Here is a 21065-nt window from a genome sequence, read left to right as displayed (position 1 = left end):
TAGATTTGGGTGCCCTTCTTATACCCATTTTAGTCTTTGAAGTCACCTTTCTTCAAAGGGGACTCACACCTACTTGTGAAATCCTGCCTTGCCCAGGCAAGGCCTCAGACACACACCAGGGGGTTGGAGCCGGCATTGTCAGAGGCAGGCACAGTCCTTTCAGATGAGAGTGACCACTCCACCCCTCCCTCCTAGCAGAGATGGCTAATCAGGAAATCCAGGTTACAACCCAGCCCCTTTTGTGTCACTGTCTAGTGCGAGGTGAAAAACAACCCAACTGTCAAACTGACCCAGACAGGGAATCCATAAACAAGGCAGAGTCACAGAATGGTTTAAGCAAGAAAATGCTCACTTTCTAAAAGTGGCATTTTCAAATGCACAATCTTAAAATCAACTTTACTAAAAGATGTATTTTTAAATTGTGAGTTCAGGGACCCCAAACTCCACATGTCCATCTACTCTCTAGGGGAATCTACACTTTAATCATATTTAAAGGTAGCCCCCATGTTATCCTATGAGAGAGACAGGCCTTGCAACAGTGAAAAACGAAATTGGCAGTATTTCACTGTCAGGACATATAAACCACATTACTATATGTCCTACCGTATCCATACACTGCACCCTGCCCTTGGGGCTACCTAGGGCCTACCTTAGGGGTGCCTTACATGTAAGAAAAGGGAAGGTTTAGGCCTGGCAAGTGGGTACACTTGCCATGTCGAATTTACGGTGTAAAAATACACACACAGACACTGCAGTGGCAGGTCTGGGACATGATTACAGAGCTACTTATGTGGGTGGCACAACCAGTGCTGCAGGCCCACTAGTAGCATTTGATTTACAGGCCCTTGCACTTCTAGTGCACCTTACTAGGGACTTAGTAGTAAATCAAATATGCCAATCATGGATAAACCAATTACATACCATTTACACGGAGAGCATATGCACTTTAGCACTGGTTAGCAGTGGTAAAGTGCTCAGAGTTGAAAAGCCAACAGCAACAGGTCAGAAAAAAATAGGAAGCAGGAGGCAAAAAGACTGGGGATGACCCTGCATAAGCAAAAGTCCAACAGTAAAGACATGGGTGGTAAAGGTATACGTGGTAAAGTATTTGTGGTGAAGGCATGCATGGTATAGTCATACTACCATTTTATATAGAATTTTGCTTGGCAGTGCAAAGAAATGAAGGTGAACCGCAGATTAAGCTAGTTTACCAAATACTGCAGTTTCTGAGCAAAAAATGGGCCAAGAACGCAGAAGTTTTAATATTCAATGCTGAGCAATTAAGGAGGAAATATACTCTGTCTAATCACCAACTGTTGTTGAGAACTAGGAGCTGGAGATGTATGCTGTCAATGGGCCACTCAGAGAATTGCTCAACGATCTAGCTTCAACAGCTTCTAGATAAAGTGCTCTGGGACAATCCACAAATAACTAGACCAACATGAGAACTAACTCGACATTATTTTTTTCTCAGGTCTTTGGACCCGATATCCAAGGGACAGGTATGATGCCCTTTTGATTCTAGCAGACTTTCACGTGAGATAAAAGATACATAACACCCTGCAGCACTACTCACTCCACAGACAACTACAAACAATACGTATGTTATTGCATTTTGGAGGCATCTGTTAATATCGGAAATATATGGAATAAATACATATTTGGGTAGGCAATTGATGTTCCAGTTTCTGTATCTTATGCTAACCCTTGAAGAGAACATTTTAGTGTCAAGCAGTTTTTCAGTGTTTCTCACCGTCATAGCCAGAGTTTAGGAGGTGCTCCCCGAGGTCGCACCCAAACACCCGCTCCTTCAGGATCCCCCGCTGCTTCAGTTTCTGTTTTGTGGGGCGGGACTTCATGAATGTGCGAAGGAAGGTGATGAGTTTCCCGTGCTTCTTCGACACTGCAGCGCGACAGGACCAAAGGGGGAAAGAGGAAAAGAGAATTTGAGACACAGTTACCTAATGACTGCACGTATGCACTTATGAAGTCAACGGAGGATAATAAACTGAAACTCCAGGGCAGATTGTTTTAAATCATTTTAATTTAATAACCGTGCTCCAATGTACACTCTGTAAAATGGTTCAAGTCAGCTGCCCACTTCGTAATGATAAAAACCTGACAGTGTACACAGAAATAACAGATTAATGTTCACATGCACAAGAACATCCGAAGGACAGGCCAAGAACAGGGCAGCCTGTGGTTCCAACTCCTCGACTCCTTCACAAAGCTGATGCATTTCCAAGAGCAGGACCAGTTCTATCCCTGCTTAACCAGTCAGACATTAAATGAGCACACCCACAGAGAGGCAGCTCTCCTGCACCATGTACAACAAGCTATTAGAGGGGCACTGAAATCGCTCTCCAGCCAGACACAGTGGGATGCAAGTTATCTGGATGAATGATGTGTTGGGACACATTTATCCTCCCACCACTAGGAATCACTAGTGCATATGTCACTTTGAATAAACCCAAACATTTGCAAACAGGGTTCACGCTATACAAGCAACACTGTTGAATACTCGGATATCGCAAAACCTATAAAAGGACCAGAAAAAACATATACTGTGCTAGCTTGCTGTAAAGGCTTCAAGGGAGACCAATTCTCACTACGTTCGACAGCTTTAAAGTAACACAACGCAACCCAGGGGTGAAAGGACCACTGGATACACCTCTGTGTTGAACTGGATACACCTCTGTGTTGAACTGGATACACCTCTGTGTTGAACAGCTTGGACTCCGGTGTCTGCGGTAAGGCCTCAGCCTGCGGACCACAGGAAGCCTTTGTGTCCAGATGCCCTCCAAGAAGTGTCTATCGAGTGCTATACTTGCTTTCTCGAAGCTAGGTTTCATTCACTAATTGGTAAGGGCACATTAGATCTTACCTTTCAAAATGGATTGGCAAACAGTTTTGTTCATCATCCTTTGCATTTTCCGACAAATGCACTCTCCACCCATGGATTTGCGTTGATAAATGTTTCACCCCATTAGCCTATCACCCCATTAGCCTATCACCTCCAATGACCTTACCATACTCCTTCTCATAAATCTGAAGAGATGACAGACGATTGTTTATCACCATTCAGAGAAAATAAACCCAATGTAAATAAACAATTAAAAAACAACAAAAGTTCTATAAAAATAAAAAACCTACAGACAGAGAACTTTATGGGCTGCAGCTGGGTGTAACATGTTTCTTTTCGAAAGTCTGCATTTCAACGTTCACAGAAATCCCTAACCAGTACGGGCACTCTTCTTCGTGTACCTCTGAGAAGTAAACGGACTTACTGGATATTTAGCTCAGTGTAGTTTGTTTTGAAAAGAGAGCAACTTGTTCAAAACAAAAAGTATGAAAAATATGCTATTTTATGGTATTTCCTGGAATGGGGTAGTGGGAACGTCGTGGAGTGGGTGGAAAAGCTAGCTCCCCGAGTAATAAATATAACAACTGGTTGCTTTTATACCTATTGCGTTGTCACACTCTTCGTTAACACATTTGTTATACAAACTCAAGTTATTAATGCAAAAGGCACCCCTCGATGATATAAAAACTTAAACATTTAAAGACTTGTCAGCTATTTAGCAAGTATATGCACATAAATAATCTAAATAAGAAACACCAACACCTTGCCTTCCATACGCTTGCAAATTAAAGTATGCAGAGTCTTAGATCTTGCAAGCCTCAAAGCCTCACTCAACTCATTGACTTTAGAAGGCCAAAAGGCTGCGTTGGCGTGGATGCACTCAACCAGTCAACTTGTAGTACAGTACTCGGCAGTGGATGGATTATCCACTAAAACATCTTGCCATCAATACTTCTTGGGCAAAGCACTCGTGAGTGAGATGCCACAATGAATATCTCCCGATTCGGCAACTAAGACAAACAAGTACTGAAAGTATTTAAAAAAGAGAAACGTGCCCTTCTAACAGTCATTTATTTAAACATGCATTTGCTATGACATCGGTCTCGAATTTGCGAGGGTTAAAGCTACTGGAGTTGTAAATGAATGTTTTTTGTACCATGTGTTTTGGTTTGGAATGGAATGGATGTATGTGTTGTGGAATTATGTGTGTTATGCTGTGGTATGTTATGCTATTTTGTGCTATGTTATGCTATGTTGTGTTGTGTTATGCTAGACAATTTTGTCTTATGTTGTGTGATGTTATGCTAGGTTGTGTTGAGTTACGCTATTCTATGTTGTGTTATGCTATGTTGTGTTATGTTATGCTATGTTACGCTGTGTTATGCCATGCTGTTATGTTGTGTTTTATGCCATATTATGTTGTTATGTTATGTTGCATTAGGTTGTGTTATGCTGTTACGTTATGTTATGTTTTGCAATGTTGTGCTTCATTGTGTTATGCTATGCTATGTTATACTGTGTTATGTTATGCTAAGTTATGTTATGCTATGGTATGTTGTTTTACATTATGCTATGCTATGTTCCGTTATGTTATGCTATGTTCTGTTGTGTTATGCTACACTATGTTGTGTTATGTTATGCAATTTGAAGTTGTGTTATGGTATGCTGTGTTGCGTTATGTTGTGTGATGTTTTACTATGTTGTGTTGTTATGCTATGTTGTGAATGTTATGCTATGCCGCGTTATGCTATGCCATGTGGTGTTATAATATGCTATGTTGTGTTATGTTATGCAATGTTGTGTTATGTTGTATTTATATGTGCAATGTTATGCTATGTTGTGCTATGTCATGTGATGTTATGCTATGTTGTGTAATGCTATGTTGTGCTTTGTTATACTATGTTATGTAATGTTGTGCTATGTTGTTTTGTTATGCTATGCTACGTTGTATTATGTTTTACTTTGTTGTCTTATGTTATGCTAAGCTATGTTGTTATACTAGGCTCTGTTAGGCTGTGTTGTGTTATGATGTTTAATGCTAGGCTATGATGAGAGATGTTATGCTATGTTGTGTAATGCTATGCTGTGTTATGTTATATGTTGTGTTACGTTGTGTTATGTTAAGCTATGCTACAATGTTTATGTTATGCTCTGTTGTGTTGTGTTATGAATGATAGGCTATGTTGCGAAAAAAAGGAGCAAGCAATTAGTAACAAAGCCAAGCAATTAGTAACAAAACCAACCAATGGGTGCAATTTAAGTCCACTGTAAATTCTTGGTAAGCTGTCACCTGGTCTTTTGCAAGCTTTTGTGCTATCCGATTTACTTGACATAAAGCAAGAGTGACTACATAGGTTTCTCCACAAAGAAGTGCAGTAGAGGAAATATAATAATACAAATACGAAGACATGTTAGTGATCAAATAAAATAAGACATCAAACCGAATTTAAGCAAATAAAATAAGACATCAAACCAAATCTAAGCAACCAAACAAATCAACAAAAATTGTATGTGCCCTACAACACTTGGGCGGCTATATGAAGCAAAGTGGAACAATGAAACAGGCTACTTTAACAGAGGTGTACCAAATGCATAGGAAAGGACAATGGTCATATACTGCTCACTGTAAAGGATCCTGAAGAACCGAAAAAACAGACATTAGCAGGTAGAGGATCACAACACCCAAACCCAACTAAAAAATACCCATGAGAGACAACCCATAACAGACTCCATCCCCAGAGATTGGTACCTACCACGCATTTAAGGGCCAGGGCAGACTTGAAAACTTCCCTCACAAATGATCCTTTGTGAGCAAAGCCACAACTGCAAATGAAGTGTTAAAAGGCATTATGTTAAAGCTAAAAGAAAACCAAGGAACGGGAGGAGTCAGCAAAAACACCCAAAAAGAGGAGCAACCACCAGTGGAGCCAGACCCTCCACCAGAAACGCATGGACCGATGCAGCAATTAACTTTTCAGGGGCAGCCAGAGAAACAATCCTCCCGTGATTCATACCCCTTGATGTACTATGAAGCATCTTCAAGACAACCATCCATCTAAATTATTAGGATGTACTGACAAGCGAGCACGCTTTCAATGGGCGTTAGATGAGAGATGTTTTGTTCAATTTTAAAGGTCTCCTGAGCCCGAAGGCCGACATATAAGGCAGTGCCAGCAGGGCTGATCTTTTTTTATGTTTTAATTCGGGAAATTAGACAGGAGGTGCACAAACTACAGGGAGTGCAGAATTATTAGGCAAATTAGTATTTTGACCACATCATCCTCTTTATGCATGTTGTCTTACTCCAAGCTGTATAGGCTCGAAAGCCTACTACCAATTAAGCATATTAGGTGATGTGCATCTCTGTAATGAGAAGGGGTGTGGTCTAATGACATCAACACCCTATATCAGGTGTGCATAATTATTAGGCTACTTCCTTTCCTTTGGCAAAATGGGTCAAAAGAAGGACTTGACAGGCTCAGAAAAGTCAAAAATAGTGAGATATCTTGCAGAGGGATGCAGCACTCTTAAAATTGCAAAGCTTCTGAAGCGTGATCATCGAACAATCAAGCGTTTCATTCAAAATAGTCAACAGGGTCGCAAGAAGCGTGTGGAAAAACCAAGGCGCAAAATAACTGCCCATGAACTGAGAAAAGTCAAGCGTGCAGCTGCCACGATGCCACTTGCCACCAGTTTGGCCATATTTCAGAGCTGCAACATCACTGGAGTGCCCAAAAGCACAAGGTGTGCAATACTCAGAGACATGGCCAAGGTAAGAAAGGCTGAAAGACGACCACCACTGAACAAGACACACAAACTGAAACGTCAAGACTGGGCCAAGAAATATCTCAAGACTGATTTTTCTAAGGTTTTATGGACTGATGAAATGAGAGTGAGTCTTGATGGGCCAGATGGATGGGCCCGTGGCTGGATTGGTAAAGGGCAGAGAGCTCCAGTCCGACTCAGACGCCAGCAAGGTGGAGGTGGAGTACTGGTTTGGGCTGGTATCATCAAAGATGAGCTTGTGGGGCCTTTTCGGGTTGAGGATGGAGTCAAGCTCAACTCCCAGTCCTACTGCCAGTTCCTAGAAGACACCTTCTTCAAGCAGTGGTACAGGAAGAAGTCTGCATCCTTCAAGAAAAACATGATTTTCATGCAGGACAATGCTCCATCACACGCGTCCAAGTACTCCACAGCGTGGCTGGCAAGAAAGGGTATAAAAGAAGGAAATCTAATGACATGGCCTCCTTGTTCACCTGATCTGAACCCCATTGAGAACCTGTGGTCCATCATCAAATGTGAGATTTACAAGGAGGGAAAACAGTACACCTCTCTGAACAGTGTCTGGGAGGCTGTGGTTGCTGCTGCACGCAATGTTGATGGTGAACAGATCAAAACACTGACAGAATCCATGGATGGCAGGCTTTTGAGTGTCCTTGCAAAGTAAGGTGGCTATATTGGTCACTGATTTGTTTTTGTTTTGTTTTTGAATGTCAGAAATGTATATTTGTGAATGTTGAGATGTTATATTGGTTTCACTGGTAATAAAAAATAATTGAAATGGGTATATATTTGTTTTTTGTTAAGTTGCCTAATAATTATGCACAGTAATAGTCACCTGCACACACAGATATCCCCCTAACATAGCTAAAACTAAAAACAAACTAAAAACTACTTCCAAAAATATTCAGCTTTGATATTAATGAGTTTTTTGGGTTCATTGAGAACATGGTTGTTGTTCAATAATAAAATTAATCCTCAAAAATACAACTTGCCTAATAATTCTGCACTCCCTGTAGTGCAACAAATCATTACACCAGTAAAGGGGGGGGAGGGGGTCTCAGCAAAAAGTGTACTAAAGAGATGGGAGCATATTCAAGATGTCAGGGGCGCGGAGTGGGCAGCTGCGTTGGTACTAGTAGAGCAGATTGGTAATATTTGCTAAAATCAATGAAAGGAATGACTACCGTAGTATGGTTCTACACACATGGACGTTTTCTGCATATCAACCAAACTACGCAATTCCGTGTTATTTAATTGCACAAGCAAAGACCTCCAATGTTTCGGTGATAAATGACTCCTGCCCTTTCTAATTTCTAATACATACAGCTGCACATGCTCAGCGGGTTTGCCGCACAGCTTTTTTTCGCACCATTGCTCATCAGCAATGCGCACTCAAGACAGCACTGTGCTCTTCAGAAACCCTCAAGAGGGTTTACAGTGAAATTGCATTTAGGGCAGGATGAACCTGCTGCAGTGCAACAATGTCATAAAGGGTTAGGGGCGCTCCTGACCCTGTGTGCTGTGACATCACGACACAGACCACTGCGTTCTTCCCCCACCCTGCGGAAGAGCGCCGGTATGACCTCCAGGGAGAGGGCAGGTGACAGCTAGTGTCCATCCCTTCAAATGTTGACCAATCACAGAGGAGGAAGCAGCGCCAGCTTAAACACTAGAACGAGTAAATGCAAACAAAAAAACAGGCATCGCCTTCAGGGGCTGCCAACATGTTTGTGATTTGGATTCACTCTCCTTCAAAGGAAAGAAAAAGCTAAACTGTGGCTAGAGCTGCTGTATCATCATGTAATAATGGGATAAAGATTACTGTTTTTAGGTTGAGCACTGTCTACAAGACATGCATTTGATATGGGCTTTTAACCACGGCCACTCTTCATAACACACGAGGGGATAACTGACAAGCCACCGCTGGAACAGCAACAGACCACGGGAGGAGAGATGAATGTCCATGGCCTTAACAGAAAAAGGAAAAGGCTGGCGAGGTGCATTTTAAGTGACGTAGAACCAATTAACAGATGGGAGGAGAGGCCATCACACGCTGTAACAGGAGGAAGGGTGATGTAGTATAATGGCCAACAAAAATGTTCTTAGTGAAATCCCCTGGAAGAGAATTTAGCACGCAAATAAGGAACGTTTAGCAAAACACCAATAAAATCAAGCATTTCAGACAAGCACAACAAAGAAGGAATGGCAAGAGTGGGCATGGTTAAAAGCCCATATTCAATACAACATGTTGTTGTATTGGGGAAATGTGGAATGTAGAGTTGGGGAATGTAGAGTGTTGGCGTGGTGGTGTTCCCTGTCGAGGCAGTTGCTCGTCTGGCTGGTGAAGAGGAAGCCACATGATGCTGTATCTCTTGGGATACCAATACAACATGCATTACGGAAAATTCCTATAACGGTTAGAGGGGAAGTAAAGAAACTCATTGATATGATATCCAAAGGCATCATTGAGCCAGTGGAAAGCTCGGAGTGGATTTCTCCAGTGGTTATTACAAAGAAAACAGATGGAAGTCTGAGATTTTGTGTGGACTTACGCAGTGTCAACCACATAATTTTAGCGGACACCTTTCCTCTTCCTAATATCAATGAAATGTTGTTATTGTTGAGGGGGGGGGGGGGATTCAGCAAACTTGATCTCAAAAGTGCATATCACCAAATTAAGTTACATCAGGATTCTAAAAAACTTACAGCCTTTATAACATCGCAGGGGACCTTCCAGTTTAACAGGATGCCTTTTGGCTTATCCTCAGCTGCAAGTGTATTCCAAAGGATGATGTTGGTTGTTTTTAAAGGAGTGGAGAATGCCATTTTCTTTCAAGATGACATTCTTGTTTTTGGGGAAACGATACTTAGCCAAAATGTTGCATTGAAGTCGGTGTTTGATAAACTTAAGTCTGCAGGTTTAACTCTCAAGAAAGAGAAGTGTACGTTTTTGGTGGAAGCGGTTGAATATTTGGGACATACTCTCTCGAAGGAGGGTGTGAAACCAAAGAAAGATTTATTAAGATCTATCAGAGATGCTCCTCAACCAAATAACAAAGATCAGTTGAGGTAATTTATGGGCCTTATAGAGTATTATTCAAAATTCATTCAGAATTTTGTAGACAAAATTGATGTTTTGAGGAAGTTACTTAAGAAAAACATAAGTTTCCTTTGGGGTGTTGAACAAGATATGTGTTTCAATTCCATCAAGGAAGAATTGTACAATGCTGGTGTCTTGGTACCATTTGATGTGAATCGTAGGTCTATTGTCACGATGAATGCAAGTGCTGTCGGTGTAGGTGCAGTGCTATCCCAGCCTCATGCCGGTGGAGAAAAGACAGTAGCGTTTGCTTCCAGAACGTTGTCTCCCAGTGAAAGGAATTATTCTGTCATTGAAAGCGAAGCCTTGGCAGGTGATTGGGCGTTGGAGTACTTTCACACCTTTATTTGGGGAACAACAATTGTGCTATGCATAGATCATAAACCTTTAGTTAAGGTGTTAGCACCTAGTGGTGCAGGAAAAGGTTCAGCTAGGTTAGCCAGATTGGCTTCAAGATTGCAGGAATACATGTATGTGGTGGAACACATTTCTGGTTGGTGTAACGTACAAGCTGATTGTTTGTCTCGGTTGCCAGTTCAGGATTGGAGAGAAACTGATTTGGAGAGTGATGGAGATATTGTTGTTGCAAGTGTTGAGGATGTTTTTGAAAACATACGTGGGGCCATTTCAAAGGATAGGTGGTTGATGAGTTTGAAGAACAATGGTGTTTTGGGTGAGGTGGTTGGTTTAGTGATGTGTGGTGCAAAAAGGGAGAGTTGAGTAAACATATCTACGCGGCCGTATTTGAAGGTTTTGGATGAGCTAACTTTGTGTGGGCTCACCTGACATTGAATGGGAAGAATGGATTGATATGTTTGAGAATTATTTGGGGGCATTAGATGGACAAGAATTTAGGCCTACGAGAAAGAAAGCCATTCTAATGAGTGTATTAGGTAAAGAGGGTCAACATGTATTTAAGTACTTGCCTGAATTTCTTAATGAGGACCGGACACACATCGAAGATTTGTTCCTTGAAGCTAAACTCAGGCTTAAAAAAAGGTTTAAGGGAAACAAGTGTTATGTGTAGGTATACATTTTATGATTATTTGTTGAGGGCAGGAATCAAGCACTCTTGCATGAGTCTGTACAATCCCCGTGCCAATGGCATTGTAGAAAGGGCTAATCGCCTGGTGAAGGGGGCTATCCAAATGGCTTTGGGTAGCGGCAACAGTGTTGAGTCAATGGTATCGGACATGGTTTAGGCATATCGCACCACAAGGAACAGTGTGACAGGTGAGATCCCTTTTGAGTTGATGAGAGGTAGAAGGGCGGGGACAAGAGTGTTTCCGGCGTGGATGAGAACTATGTTGGATGATTGTCTACTTGGTGGAAAGGAAGGAAAGCATAATGAAAACAACAAGGCATGGTCTGATGTGAGCAGTTTTAACGGGATCCGTAAATGTCATGTACTGCGCTGGACTTCTCACCTCTGGATCTCGGATTGGCGAATACACTAAGGGGGTCATTCTGACCCTGGCGGCCGGTGACCGCCAGGGTCACCGACCACGGGAGCACCGCCAACAGGCTGGCGGTGCTCCCAAGGGCATTCTGACCACGACGGTTCAGCCGCGGCCAGAAAGGGTAAACCGGCGGTCTCCCGCCGGTTTACCACTACCCTACAGAATCCTCCATGGCGGCGGAGCGCGCTCCGCCGCCATGGGGATTCTGACACCCCCTACCGCCATCCTGTTCCTGGCGGGCAGGAACAGGATGGCGGTAGGGGGTGCCGCGGGGCCCCTTGGGGCCCCTGCAGTGCCCATGCCCATGCATGGGCACTGCAGGGGCCCCCGTAAGAGGGCCCCACAAAGTATTTCAGTGTCTGCAAAGCAGACACTGAAATACGCGACGGGTGCAACTGCACCCGTCGCACCTTCCCACTACGCCGGCTCCATTCGGAGCCGGCGTCCTCGTGGGAAGGTAGATTTGCCCTGGGCTGGCGGGCGGCCTTTTGGCGGCCGCCCGCCAGCCCAGGGCAAATCTCAAAATACCCTCAGCGGTCTTGTGACCGCGGAGCGGTATTTTGACTGGGGAACATTGGCGGGCGGCCTCCGCCGCCTGCCAATGTTAGAATCACCCCCTAAGTCTTCTACAGGTCCTGGATACTCCCAGATATGGGCGACCCCTTCTAGTAGCCACGGTTCCGCTTGACAGGCTACACCAAAGCAGACCGTACCCTCCAGAAGGAGTCCCAGAGGGAAAAAACCTCAACACTGGGGAAAAAACCTCTAACAGGAACTCCTGAAGGAAAACAAGAAAAAACAGGACTAGACAACAGGAAACAAAAATAGGCAATATCCAGGGTAAAAGGCAGGAAAAAAGGAACAGGCAAAAATCTCCCAAGGCAAAAGCAGGAACAAAGAACAGGCAAAAATCTCCCAAGGTAAAAAGCAGGAACAAAGAACAGGAGCGAACAGCACAACCAGAAGGAAGTGTTTGCAACGCAAGGAGGAACAAGACTGACTGACTTATATACTGAGAAAAGGGAAGTGACATCACAGGAAAGGGAAGTAACACCATCTTGGATTGGGAAAAGACCATAGACCAGTGTAGGAAAAAGGAAACAGTATAAAAGAAAAACAGAACATGCTGGGACAAAAACACGAAGAAGACAAGATGGACACAACATGGATAGAGACAGGCAAAAGGACCAACAAAAAACCCACCCCCAACAACAAAAGAAGAAAAAAGGCTACAAGTAAGTGTAGCGCGACCGGGAGCTAAATATATGCTTCCCAGAAAGCATAGTCAAAAAACGCGGGGAACGGCGCTCTGAATATCGGTAGCGCGTTCCACCCGCGAGGACAGAAAGAGACGCTGCGTCAGAGCGCGGCGTTACAGTAGGTCCCCTTCCCGAGGCACCAGGTTTGTCAGGATGATTGTCAAAAAACAGGCGAACCAAACGGGAAGCATGGACGGAGGAAGCATCCTCCCAAGAACAGTCACTGAGGGGGTATCCTTTCCAATGGACCAAAAACTGTAGTTTGCGTCAAAAAATTCTGGAATCACAGATCTCCTGGACTTCATACTCAGGCTGTCCGTTGATAGAAAGAGGAGGTGGACGTTGGAACTGGCGATGGTAAGGATCAGGAACAAAGGGTTTTAACTGGGACACATGGAAAACAGGATGAACCCTCCAGGTATGAGGTAAGCGGAGACGCACAACTACAGGATTCAGGATGTGCGAAATTCGAAAGGGTCCATAAAAATGTGGTTTGAACTTATGGGTGGAAAACCGGGTTGGTAGAAATCTGGAAGAAAGCCATACCTTGTGGCCCACTTGATACAAAGGTGCGGCTTGCCGATAACGATCCGCCTTTCGCTTCATAGCTTGTTTCGAATCTAGGAGAGTTGTGTGAAGTAGGCCCTGGATTCAACGGATCTGTCGTGAAAAAGAAGTGACTGCAGACACAGAAGAGGATGTTCGAGAAACAGTAGTGAAAGTCCTCGGATGAAATCCAGAAGTACAATAAAAGGGTGTGGTCTTGGTCGCACTATGTATTGAGTTGTTATAGGAGAACTCGGCAAGAGCAAGATATTCCGACCAATTGCTTTGTGTGGCATTACAGTAACATCTCAGATACTGCTGAAGTTCTTGATTCACTCGTTCAGTTTGCCCATTCGTTTTTGGATGGAAACCCGAGGATAAAGAAATCTCAATGTTAAAGAAGGCACAAAAGGCTCTCCAGAAACGTGATACATATTGAGGCCCTCTGTCAGAAATGACCTCTTGAGGAAGACCATGGAGGCGAAAAATATCCCGTAGAAAAATGCGACTCATTTCTAGGGCCGTTGGTAGTTCTTTCAAGGCTTAAAAAATGGGCCATCTTGGTGAATGAATCTACGGTTACCATGATTACTTGGTTACCAGAGGAGGTAGGTAGAGAGCATATGAAATCCGTGGATAGAGTACACCAATGAGCGGTAGGAACCGGTAAAGGTCTTAATAAACCTGCCACCTTAGTTCGGGGTGTCTTAGTCTGGGCACAGACTGGGCATGCTGACACATAGGTTTCAGTGTCTGTCTTTAGCGAAGGCCACCAAAAAGATCGCTGAAGCAGCTCCTGGGTCTTCCTGATACCTCGATGACTGGCTATAGGAGAATCATGGCACATTTGCAGGGCTTCTGTCTGCACTTTCTTGGTAGATAGGGAAAGAGCATGTTGATGATAGAAGTAGTTGTCCTTCTTCTGCAAAAAAGGAGTCACTCTATCCCATTCTGAAGCAGACTGAAACTGGTAATCGGATTGAATGCGTTCTTGAAAAGATTGAGTAGCTCCGATGATCCTGCTAGACTCAATAAGATGTGGAGAGGAGTTCTGGGCTATGTCAGGATATCTGCGGGATAAGGCATCTGCCACTAAATTCTGGGAACCAGGTATGTACGTGATCACAAAATCGTACTGGCTAAAGAAGAAAGCCCATCGAGCCTGACGACTGTTGCGACACTGAAAGCTCTGAAGACACTGGAGATTACGGTGATCAGTCCTAGCTTCAAAAGGCTCTCTGGAACCCATCAGGAAATGCCTCCATTCCTTACAAGCTACTTTGAGAGCGAGTAGTTCTCGTTCCAGTACAGAATAATTTTGTTCAGTCTCCGATAGAATATGAGACAGATAAAAGATAGGATGTTCCAATCCATCGTTGTCTTGCTTCTGCAGCAGAACTGCTCCAATAGCCCTGTCTGAGGCCTCAGTCACGACGATAAATTTCTTGGTATTGTCAGGATGACGCAACACGGGTGCTTGGGTAAAGGCTGTCTTTAATTCTTGAAACGCGCGTTCAGCCTCCTTGATCCAAATGAAACCCTTCTTCAGGTTCTCTTTCTTAATTGTTTGTGTTATGAAACTTTGTAGGTGGGCAAAGTTCTGAATAAACTGACGATAAAAGTTTGATAAACCAAGAAAACATTGCGTTTCTTTAATGGACGTTGGAGAAGGCCAATCTAATATGGCACTGATCTTGTCAGGATCCATGGATATTCCGTGTTGATTAATACAAAACCGGAGATACCTTACTTCAGATTTATGGAACTCACACTTCTCAGGTTTACAAAACAATTGGTTTTTCTTGAGTCTTTCCAGGACTTGCAGGACATGATCTACATGGTGCTCAGGATCACGGGAATATATCAAGATATCATCCAAATAAATGACTACATATTGATTGAGTACATCAGAGAACACTGAATCCATAAATCGTTGAAAAACAGAAGGGGCGTTGGTCAGTCCAAAGGGCATAACACGATATTCATAGTGCCCAAAAGGGGTACGGAAAGCTGTCTTCCATTCATCTCCTTCCTTGATCCGAAGGAGATGATAGGCACCCCGTAAGTCTAATTTAGTAAATATCTTGGCTCCTTGAATGGCATCCAATATATCTCTGATTAAAGGCAGTGGATATCGATCCTTAATTGTTATTCTGTTGAGTTCATGAAAGTCCACACAAGGACGCAGATCCTTAGTCTTCTTTAGGACGAAGAAGAGAGGAGCCCCAGCGGGGGACGTGGAAGGAGCAATCAAACCGTTGTGTAGGTTGTCGTCTAAATATTCCCTTAGCACCTTCTTTTCTTGGTCTGTCAGAGAATACATTCGACGAAGGGGACGACTTCATCAGGAATTAAAGGAATAGCACAGTCATAACTGCGATGAGGTGGCAAAATAGGATTACTAGGTTTCTGAAAAATCCTGATATATTCCTGATAACAAACTGGAACCCCCTAGATAATATTGATAGAGTTAGTGTTATCCTTAGTTGACTGACAGGACCTTTTTGGAGTCCAATAAGAAGTAGTGGAATAACAATTCTGTTGACAAAATGAAGACGTTAGGGATATAGTTAATGTTTCCCAGTTGATATAGGGGTTGCGTTGGGCTAACCAGGGAACTCCCAAAATCATGATGTGATTTGGAGAGGCTATGAGATCAAAGGCAACGTGTTCTTGATGCCCCCCGAATGTTAAACAAAGAGTAGGAGTTGAGGCCACCACAGGTCCTGAGGTTAACGGAGAGCCATCCACCGTGTAAACCTGCTCAGGAGTTTCTTTAGGAATGCGGGGAATTCCTTTACTCGTAGCCCAGGTCTCGTCCAGATAGAGTCCACTGGCTCCACAATCAAGGAGAGCCAGAAGATGTTCTTCTTGATCTTGTGAACTTTGTAACTTGACCGAGAGGATAAACAGGGTGGACATGCTTTCTTTGGAGGAACATATTGATGGTACTTCAGCTCCTCCCGTCTCCTTCCTCCTTACAGGGGACGGGAGCTGGCGTTTCCCGCAGGCCTTGAGGGACGTACCGGACAACTACGGATCAGGTGGCCAGCCTTACCACAGTATAGGCAAAGTCCCCTTCGTTCCTCCCTTTCTGACTCCGTCAAAGGCCCACAAACCAGATCTATCTGCATGGGCTCTTCATCGGGAGGTGGAGAGGCTTCAGATGGACTATCTTCCGTTCGCCGACTGCTAGCACGAAAGGTACCGGACTGGTATGGAGCTCTAGTTCTACGTCTTTCCATCTTGCGCTCTCAAAGTCTATACTCGATGTTCATAGATTGATCCATTAATTCTTTCAAAGAACAAGCTGGAGCAGAGTGTACAAGCTCATCTTTAATTTCTTCACGCAGGCCTCGGCGGAAAAGGGTTACGAAGGTGCGTTCTACCCAGGAGGTTTCAGCTGCCAGCTGTTTAAAGCGGGTTATATACTGCAGTACATCCTGATTACCCTGCTGGATGTCACATAAGGCTTCTTCAGCTGCTGCTTCTACCCCAGGTCTCTCAAACATTTGTTTGAAAACAGTCAGGAAAGCGGAATAGTTAGCCAGGACTGGGTCATCTGCAGAAACCAGAGGAGTCGCCCGAGCAAGCGCTGGACCAGACAAGGCGCTGATCAGATAGCCCACCTTAGCCTTATCCGAAGAAAACTGGAGTGGATGAAAGGCAAAGAAAACCGTCAGGGCGTCCAAAAATTCCTTCATCTTTAAAGGATCTCCGGAATATCGAGGAATAGTAGCAGATACGGGTGGTATGTCCATTGATCGGGAAGACAAGACCTGTCGTACCGCAGTGTTCTCTGCCCTTAACTGTTGTAACTCTTGGGCTTGTTGTTGGAAAGTCTGTAACATAGCTTGATCATTTTCTGACGCCTCTCCCTGAGGATCTTCCATGGCGCTCTCGCAACGCAGAATCTTTTGGCGTTGCAATCTGTCACGTACTGCGCTGGACTTCTCACCTCTGGATCTCGGATTGGCGAATACACCAAGTCTTCTACAGGTCCTGGGTACTCCCAGATAAGGGCGACCCCTTCTAGTAGCCACGGTTCCGCTTGACAGGCTACGCCAAAGCAGACCGTACCCTCCAGAAGGAGTCCCAGAGGGAAAAAAAAACAACACTGGGGAAAAAACCTATCATAGGAACTCCTGAAGGAAAACAAGAAAAAACAGGACTAGACAACAGGAAACAAAAATAGACAATATCCAGGGTAAAAGGCAGGAAAAAAGGAACAGGCAAAAATTTCCCAAGGCAAAAGCAGGAACAAAGAACAGGCGAAAATCTCCCAAGACAAAAAGCAGGAACAAAGAACAGGAGCGAACAGCACAACCAGAAGGAAGTGTTTGCAACGCAAGGAGGAACAAGACTGACTGACTTATATACTGAGAAAAGGGAAGTGACATCACAGGAAAGGGAAGTAACACCATCTTGGATTGGGAAAAGACCATTGACCAGTATAGGAAAAAGGAAGTAGTATAAAAGAAAAACAGAGCATGCTGGGACAAAAACACGAAGAAGACAAGATGGACACAACATGGATAGAGACAGGCAAAAGGACCAACAAAAAACCCACTACCAACAACAAAAGAAGAACAAGCATTTACAATGCAACGGGTCTTGCGTTTGCTCATGTTGAGGATGATCGCGTTGTAAACTCCTAACCCGACTTTTCACCTAATGGGCAAAAGTGCATTTATGTACACAACCCGAAAAAGTGAAATTAACTATGTAAAGCGCTCGACTTCTGCCAAGCGAGATCGCGCTCGTAAATTAGAAAAAAAGAAGTCCACGAGCCAGATAGAAAACAGCGAGCCTCGCATGTTTTCTGTACTTGGTCGCTGCGCTCGAGGAGGGCTAGCCACCGGAAAAGGCATGACTTCTGCGTGCCTCCAACTAACGAAAGCAAGCAGATTTTATTAGGCAAGCCCACGAACCAATAAAAAACATTGACGTGAAGTTGACAGGGCTCCGAGCCCTTTTCTAAATACAAAAGCGTCTCGCTGCGATACGCATGCACGAGCGCATGCAACGCAGGCTCGACCCTAAAAAAGGCTACAAGTAAGTGTAGCGCGACTGGAAGCGAAATATATGCTTATCATAAAGCATAGTCAAAAAACGTGGGGAACGGCGCTCTGAATATCGGTAGCACGTTCCACCCACGAGGACAGAAAGAGACGCTGAGTTAGAGCGCGGCGTTACAGTAAAGGGTGAAAATTAAAGTCAAAGCAGGTATGTGGAAGAAGTTCCGTGGTCCATTCAAAGTGAGAGAAGTGCATCGTTTCTTTGTGGTTTTGGAAAATGGTGAAAGGTGGAATTTGAGGACAGTAGCTAAGTATGGAGAGGCAAATTCGGTACAATTGGGAAAGGAAGAACATTTTGCAAAGGTGCAGAGCAGCAGTGGTGAGAATGGTTGTGGTAGTTATATGTTGATGGATGATGATGCTTTGATTCATAATAATGTGGAGGGAAGTATTGGTGAAGGAAATGCTTGTCGTGTAATAGAGAGAAGATGAAAACTATACGTTATTACGAAGAACTCAAAGGAGTCAAAGAGCTCCTGTCTATTAACAGGACTCTGTAAGATAATATGTCTTTTTATTCTGGATTGTAATCTTTATTAGTGCTACAGGTTACTTAAAGGACTATGTAAGACGTAAAATGTTTGTTGCTACAGGTTACTTAGAGGACTATGTAAGACCTAAAATGTTTTTTTTTATCTCATGTTATTTAGAGTTATTTTTTTATTTTTTATTTCCTTCTTTCTTGTGGGGTAGTATTGTTTTTTTTTTTTTTTCACTGTGACAGGGGAAAGATGTGTTGTATTGGGGAAATGTGGAATGTAGAGTTGGGGAATGTAGAATGTAGAGTGTTGCCGTGGTGGTGTTCCCTGTCAAGACAGTTGCTCGTCTGGCTGGTGAAGGGGAAGCCGCTCGATGCTGCATCTCTTGGAATAAACCTTTTATCTTACACAAATTTATGCCGTGTGAATCCCTCTGCAGTCACAGTACATGTCTTGTGCTGCCTAGCTCAACCTAAAAAGACACACTGCTATGTTTGGCTAATAAGTAGAATCTGCCCTGAAACTATGGTCTGTGGAATTACAAAATATATATATATATATATATATATATATATATATATATATATATATATATATATGTGTATATATATATATATATATATATATATATATATATATATATATATATATATATGTGTATAATTATAATTTCTATCTCTTCTCACCCAAAAGAAACCACCAACTAGAATTCTCTGACCATCTCAGGAATGGTAAGCATTTTCATTAAGCCATTCCAACCTGCATTCGCTATGTTCAATGATATGGCAGGTCTAATCATTTGACAAAATCATCTGCATTACTGTGTCTGATAGCTACTAAGAAATGACCTTTGTAATTTAATCAATGGGGGTGTATGTAGTTGCCACCCAGAATCTCCACAACTAGAGCGAGTGTGCAAAAAGAAAGTGGATTTCCCTCGATCAGGATTCTTGCCTGATCATGGGACAGCAGAAAATCGTAGCAGGTGTGGTGGGGTACTGTGTTTTCCTATTTTAAGACTGATACCTTTTTATGGGTGACTCATTTATGACAGTTCAATTGTAGTTACAGATCAGCATGCACATTTAGAGAAGGTAAGTCGCCATTTGGTGACTAGAGCAGCTCAAAATTATAACAGCTCATTGTAAGGTAGATTAAAGTGTAGATTTGCTCACCTTGGTCCACTTCAGAGGCTGCAGTACGGAAAAGGGAATATTACGGACTCTTAACTGAACACGTTCAGACAAGGTACTCAGGACCATGGCTTGGTTGGGAGCTCACCAGTCACATGGTACTCGTGGACCAATACAGTTAAGGTTCCAATAAAATTACATCTTTTTCCAGCAGACTCACAGACCGCCCCTGTCGTCCCCAGGTCCATCTTAATTTCAGACTGACCCTCTCAACTCAATGCAGTCAGAGATCAAAGGAGAAAGACATGTCATCACTGGAGTTGGCTCTTCCGCCATTTAGGTTTGTGATTTTCAGTTGCAAATTTCAGCCATTTAACTTGCAGAGGAGCTGTGAGCCTCGCTCCTAGGCAGGAGGACAGTTCTTTTCTTACCGTCAGAGTCACCTGCTGAAGCTCAGTGACATCCTACCATCAGCGCTATCTCGCCTTGTCGCCTACACTTCTGACCTTACACACATCCATGGTTGTTCCCAGTTGTTTTTTGACAAAATAGTTCATGGAATTGCAAAAAGTTTAAACCTCCAACATATGAAGCACATCTGTTTGATACGAGTCAAAAGCATTTGCAGGAACCAATAACTCAACAACAACATCCGCAGGTAAATTTGTAACAATATACAATGGTCAACATGTAAGTACAAACAGCACAATAAATGTTTTCATCAATTCCTCTGGTGCTGCCAGACATGCAAGCCTCAGTAATTTTGACTAGGAAGTGTTTGAGGTGTGGAGGTGGAACCTATGTTTTGGAGGAAAACATCTGTCCATGTCTAGGCAGAGGCAATGGCACACTGACAGGATCTTTGTACTGTTTGAGTCTGAATGGCTGATGAACTGGCAATACAGCTGGCCCTCTTCCTGATAAGGTGTTTACAGAATTGGTGGACAAAAGCCTAACCAAAGGCAGTTTTTAAGAACATCCAGCCGAGATAAACAGTCTCTACATTGAACAGCAATAGCTTTGGTGGCAGTAGTTATCCTGAAAAAGTGGAATGGCCCCGGGTTCATTGAGAAACATTGGACACCCCTGGTTAACTACGCTTGTAATTGTTGGTGGTCTCTGAGAGCTAGCCCAAGTCACGTTTTTTGGCAATTTAACTATGATCTCCACTATATAAAAACATATGTTGTGATAAATTGTAAAATCTTAAATGTCTAACTTCACTAAGTCTACAAGCTCCTTACTGAAAAATAAATTGACTCAAATACAATGACTAATCTATTGGCTTTGTCAATTTTCAGTTGTCAGTTTTAAATAAAAAGAAACTATAGTGCGGGTATGTAAATTTAGAAAGGTCCCTAGCC

General features: G+C 43.2%; 1 protein-coding gene across 6 annotated transcripts in view; it reads right to left on the bottom strand.

The window, feature by feature from the left end:
* ARHGAP32 (Rho GTPase activating protein 32) overlaps nt 1–21065 on the bottom strand; it is a 942023-nt gene that overhangs the window by 159137 nt on the left and 761821 nt on the right. For all 6 annotated transcript variants that reach the window (XM_069224492.1, XM_069224494.1, XM_069224495.1 and 3 more), the window contains one exon: nt 1754–1903. In XM_069224492.1, the coding sequence (XP_069080593.1) occupies nt 1754–1903 (150 nt within the window). The remainder of the gene's footprint in view (nt 1–1753; nt 1904–21065) is intronic.

The sequence above is a fragment of the Pleurodeles waltl genome, chromosome 3_1 (assembly GCF_031143425.1).
Source record: "Pleurodeles waltl isolate 20211129_DDA chromosome 3_1, aPleWal1.hap1.20221129, whole genome shotgun sequence".
Lineage (NCBI taxonomy): Eukaryota > Metazoa > Chordata > Amphibia > Caudata > Salamandridae > Pleurodeles > Pleurodeles waltl.
The sequence above is the reverse complement of the archived record's forward strand: the minus strand, read 5'-3'. Positions and strand labels throughout refer to the sequence as shown.